The sequence below is a fragment of the Tetrao urogallus genome (assembly GCF_951394365.1).
Source record: "Tetrao urogallus genome assembly, chromosome: 8".
Classification (NCBI taxonomy): Eukaryota; Metazoa; Chordata; class Aves; order Galliformes; family Phasianidae; genus Tetrao; species Tetrao urogallus.
In genome coordinates, this window is record NC_136821.1 from 25,814,334 (window position 1) to 25,819,510 (window position 5,177).

At 45.0% G+C, this 5,177-nt stretch overlaps 1 protein-coding gene across 1 annotated transcript; it reads right to left on the reverse strand.

Annotated features, from left to right (window-relative positions):
- Positions 1-526: 526 nt before the first annotated feature.
- Positions 527-3,844, reverse strand: NDUFB3 (NADH:ubiquinone oxidoreductase subunit B3). The gene is made up of 3 exons (XM_079539373.1): positions 3,814-3,844; positions 1,117-1,258; positions 527-740 (listed from the first exon to the last, which is right to left on the reverse strand). Exons 2-3 carry the CDS (start codon positions 1,254-1,256, stop codon positions 584-586), a joined length of 297 nt encoding a protein of 98 aa, XP_079395499.1. The 5' UTR covers positions 1,257-1,258; positions 3,814-3,844; the 3' UTR covers positions 527-583.
- Between the last annotated feature and the right edge of the window lie 1,333 nt (positions 3,845-5,177).

Sequence of the window (5,177 nt, forward strand, 5' to 3'; positions counted from 1 at the left end):
CATGATTTTTAATTTCTGGATGTTACAAAGAACAGATTATGTTGGTGCACAGTATCTGTAAGTTAGTGTATTCAATATGATTGACATATTTAATTAAGCAAAAGGTTTGGTATTTTCACACACTTCTAGGCAGTTTTGGATACTTTTTAAAGCTTTAAGGTAGCATTTTTTTCTTACTGAAAGACAAAAGTGGGTAAGTTATACTTTTAAAAAATAACTACTGCAGGATCCCTTACCTGCAAATAACAGCTATTAAATCTGTAAGGAGTAAAATAGAATTTTTCGCTCAAAAGCATCACACCTTCTCAATTTCATTCAGTAGGATGTTGGCAGGATTTGAAAGAGCGGGGCTGTTTCCCTTTAAAATGGTACAGCAAGCCCAAGAGTATATATATTCCTTGTTCTCCTTCCCTAGACCGAAGTCAGGGAAATAGCTCTGGCTTCTCGATCCTTTTACAAAAGTGTAATAGAAGCAAGGCAACATGCTTTTACCTGTGATAGACTTTAATATGCACATTATAAGCACAGTGGGCAGCAGGCTTTTGTACATTTTAGTAGTGAAAAGAACTGTTATATTTGATCTTCAGTGATGTCCTCCATTCTTCTTTGGGGGAAACAGGGCATACTCAATGCCAAGAGCAACGACAAAAGCTGCAAATCCCCACTTGAGTCCCCTGGTAAAGACTTCTGTTAAAGTGGCAGGTTTTGCATAGCCACCCATGTACCTCCAGGCTTCATTACTAAAAGGAAAAGAAAACCAAAAGAATAAAACAGGATCAATGGAGCCAGTGTGATAAACATGGCAAAAGGTCTTCGGAAAAATGTTGAGTTTTTTTCTGGATATGCAGTGAGATGGTTACATTTCTATCACGTAGGCATTCAAGTAACTGTAGCAGCTCTTAAGTCTTCATACCGGTACAGTTTACAGGAGATGCAAGTAACATTAATGTAGTATCAGACTCACTTCCCTAAACTAGTTACACAATTCTTACATCTTCTGATTTTACTCTGAAACCATGATTGAAGAGCACTTGAGCAAAGTTCATATAGTTCATAATGGGGGGGGAACTATGTTAAGCAACATATCAATACTACTTTTGAAGCTCCTGCACTTACCGAGCCCATGGATCCCTGAGACCCCGTTTGGCCAACCTCCTTTGGACCTCCTCAAGTGGAGTACCCTCTATCTTCCACTGCCTGTAGTCGGGCAGTTCTGTTCGGCCATGGCCATGGCCATGTTCACCTCCATGCCCCATACCTACAACCAAAGATGAATTTCAGTTCTCAGGGAGCATCAGCTTGTTATCCAAACGCTCGGATGTACCTATAACCAGTACAGGAAGAGCAAGGTGGTTACAAAAAGTACTCCAAAACAGTAATGTTGCACACAAAGCATTCTTCTGCTTTCTGAACAGTGCACCTTTGAAAAAAGTACTAGGAGACTTTATACTGCATTTCAGAAGCTGGTGATAAAGAAGCAAACTGTGCTAGATTTTTAAAATTATTTTCCCATGTATAACAACAGTTGGTATTTGGTCTGAAATCATACATGCTTACTTTAACGTGCCGTATGTCTAAAGGCAAGAGTCTCCACATAAAACTATTTCCAAAGAAATAATAACATTATCTTATCTATGGAACGAAAAAAGAATTGGAATTTTTGCTAATAAAAAAAGACCATTAACACAGACCTTGAAATACACAGCATTAACATAGCCCAGGAACAGAAGAATCTGTGTTATTAAACAACAGAAAATCACACGACCCAGGAAACTAAAATAATAATTCATCCAGGTTTGATATCATAGTGTTACACAAATATCTTTGATTAATAGTTTAAATACTCCACACTGTAGGTTTTTTTTTTTTTTTTAATATGCCAGCTAAGAAACCACATTACAAGTTTTTCCTCATCTTAAGCCAGTAAAATATCCCTAATTGCATATTTAGAATTCGAAAATAGTGATGTGGCTTGAGAAGGAGAGACGACTTCACAACTACAAGTCACTTATACAATGTAAAAAAAGTAATCTCAAGTTTGTGACCTATGTACACACCTTTATTGAATATTATTATGCTTAAACCAGCACCCTCAAATAACTGGAATTCAAAGACGTGAAAACCTGTGAATTACCCAATTTAACTGAACCTACGTTTACTCTCCACAGTTTACTATCAAATTAAAAAGAAAAACAACAGAGGATAATCTAAATGTAAATACAAAAGAGTAGTGCATTACGTTAGATGTTAAAATTCTTATGGAATGGTAGCCTGTTAAAAACATTAATGCACATACAAACATATTAAAAACGGCAAAATAACTAGCTTTAAAGCATCCATAATAGCATTGGACACTTTATAGGTGAGCGTTATTATATCATTGACTCATAAAATTGTAATACATCCAGCAGAAGGATAATCAGCTAAACTTCTCTCTGACAAAGCAATCTTGTTTCCTTGTACAAGGCAAATAAGCTGGAAGCCGTTAAAAGACACATTTCTTAAAGCATTACCTTCATTTATGCTGTAAGAAAATGGGTCATTTTCTTTAAACAGTAGGCAAGAGGTTTTTTTTGTTTTGGTATTTGCCTAAAGAGCTGCTATTTCTCGCTGTCACTAATAATGTTTTAAAACATAAGTTCTAAAATTTCAGGATGCAGTAAGTTTAAAGTCCTCAAAATTATTCTACTGGATGCAGGTACTACTACAGTTGGAATTGTGTTGGACATTAAGAGGTTTTAGGGTTGTAGAATCACCAAGGTTGGAAAAGTCCAACCATCTGCTTATCTCCAATATTGCCCATTAAATGTCCCTCAGTACAACATCTAAACACCTCTTCAACACCTCCAGGGTCGGTGACTCACCATCTCCCTGCAGCCCATTGCAGGGCCTGACTGCTCTCTCAGAGAAGTATTTCCTAATCCCCAACCTGAATCTCCCCTGGCACAACTGAAGGCCATTCCCTCTAGTCCTACCACTACTTACATGGGAGAAGAGGCTGACCCCCACCTCAGCACAGCTTCCCTTCAGGCAGCTGTAGGGAGCACTAAGGTCTTCCCTGGGCCTCTTCTTCAGACCATTCTCCAGGGTTGCCTCTGAAAAAACCAACTCTGTACAACACTACAGCCTCTGTTTGTTTTGCATATTTCTAGCATAATTACAGTTTTATTCAGCAACTGCTTTAAAGTCTTTATTTCCACAGTGTAGTAAGACTTCTTTCAACATGAGTTTCCCATTTGAGCATGCATCTGGTAGCAAAGAGCAGCCTTCATGCTCTAGTTTGTAGGAGAATTGTCTGCAATGAAACCGTGCCAAGATGACAGCTTCAAAGCCTGCAGCTCTATATGAGCCTTGGCTGTGGGGGCCCAAAGGGATGGAGGAACATATCTGAACAAGATAACTAACACTGTGATTACCTGAAAAACATCTGCTCCTAAAATAAATAAATAAGCTTTAAAAAGGAACACACACACACGCACAAAAAAAAAACAATAAAAACAACCATCTGTCTGTCTATAACCTTGCCACGCAAATCCACGACCTTGCTCTCCTATCAGTATTTACCTCCCCACCGGCAGGGTTACGAGCAGCCCCCCACTGCCCCACGCACCGGCAGCGAGCCGCAGTGCGGCATAGCCGGATGCCCTCTGCCCCGAGAAGGGCCGCGGCCCAGGGTCGGTGCAAATGGCAGCCTAACGGAACGCGACGGGCCGGGCGGCACGGCAGGGCACGGCGCAGGGCAGCCCCGTTCTCCCCGACTGAGCGGGCCGGGCCTGCCTCCTCCCCGCACTCCCCGCTCCAGGCGCTCAGTACCTGCCCGCTCTGCGACCCTCCGCCAGGACACCGCGGCTGTCCGGAAGCGGAAGTCGACGGACGGAGCCGCTAACGGAAGCGCGGCTGGACACGAGCGTTCCGCGTAGCTTCTGTTCCGCTTTGTTCCCGCCTCCCTCCCAACACCACATGCAGGTGGAAACCCTGAGGCTGCTCTCAGATCCCCGGTTCCCGCAGTGCTGCCGCTGCGGAGATTCACCGAGGCAGCTCACGGGCACGCGACGGCACCACCGGCCCGAGCGCGGGTGAGGGGGGATGATCTAACGACGAGGAAGCGGACGATTGGAGGAGCCAATCGGCGTGGGGCTTGTTAGGGCGGGAACGGCCCAATGGGCGGGCGCGTTGTTGGGCTGCGGGCTGGCAGCGGCTGGAGGTGGCGGCAGCGGCGCTGGAGGAAAGGGTGAGGGGGTGTTGGCGGGAAGGGTGCGCGCCAGTACTGTGGGACGGTGAGGCTTGGATAGGAGCTGCAGCGAGGTCTCTCTCCTGCTTCCTTTTTTTCCGGTACGGCTGTTGCCCCTCGGCTCTTGCGAGGACGGACGCCCGCAGGGTCTCCGTGTGCGGGGGCGCGAACCGCAGCTGCCTCTCGTTGAGGTGCGGAGCCTCCTCTCGGCCTCCTTTTTCTCTCAGGCGGCGGCTTCCAGGCACCCGATGGGCGACAGCGTCCCCGCACCCCGCGCTTATGTAAGCCTCGGGCCTGGCCGCCCCCGGCCCGGCCGCCGCCTGCCCCCGGGGCTGCCTTCGTCAGGAGAGGGAGAGCTGAAGCGGCCCGCTGGCTGAGCTGAGGGGGGGGACCGTCAGCGGGTGCGTCCTGAGAGGGCACTGCTGTGTGTTTCCGTAGGAGAGGTGGGGAGACGGTGTGAAATCCTGCAGCTGAGCTGAAAGGTGACTGAAAGTTAAAGGTTTTCTCAAGACCTGCTTCTCCTGTGAAGCTGCTCCTTTTTTCTATTGAATGCTCGACCCTGGAGCTTGGAGTTTTGCATGCCATTGATATATGATTATGAAGCATTGATTGTGTTGCTGTTTGGGTTTTTTTTTTTTTTTTTTTTTTTTTTTTTTTGTGTGTGTGTGTGTGTGTGTGTGTGTCTGTGTTCTTCGAGATTGAGTATGTAGTACCATTTCTCTGGAAAGAAACTTGGAAGGACAGCCACTCAGTAACTTGGCCTTAAATCATTTCTTAATGTTGTGGTAATGCTGTTTCTTTGTAGCTGAATGCGAACTCTAGGTTATTCATTTCAGATATGCAGATAGGAATAAGAATAAATATTGGTTTATAGTGTGGTACTGGCGGAACGTTAGGACTGACTGCAGGCTTGGTTTCTTAATGCCTCATGAAAGCTTATTCTAGT

Coding starts and splice junctions, on each gene's coding strand:
- NDUFB3 (XM_079539373.1), bottom strand. CDS start 1,256: ATGGGGCATGGAGGTGAACATGGCCATGGCCATGGCCGAACAGAACTG. Junction 741..1,116: donor CTCAGGGATCCATGGGCTCG/GTAAGTGCAGGA, acceptor TTTTCCTTTTAG/TAATGAAGCCTGGAGGTACA.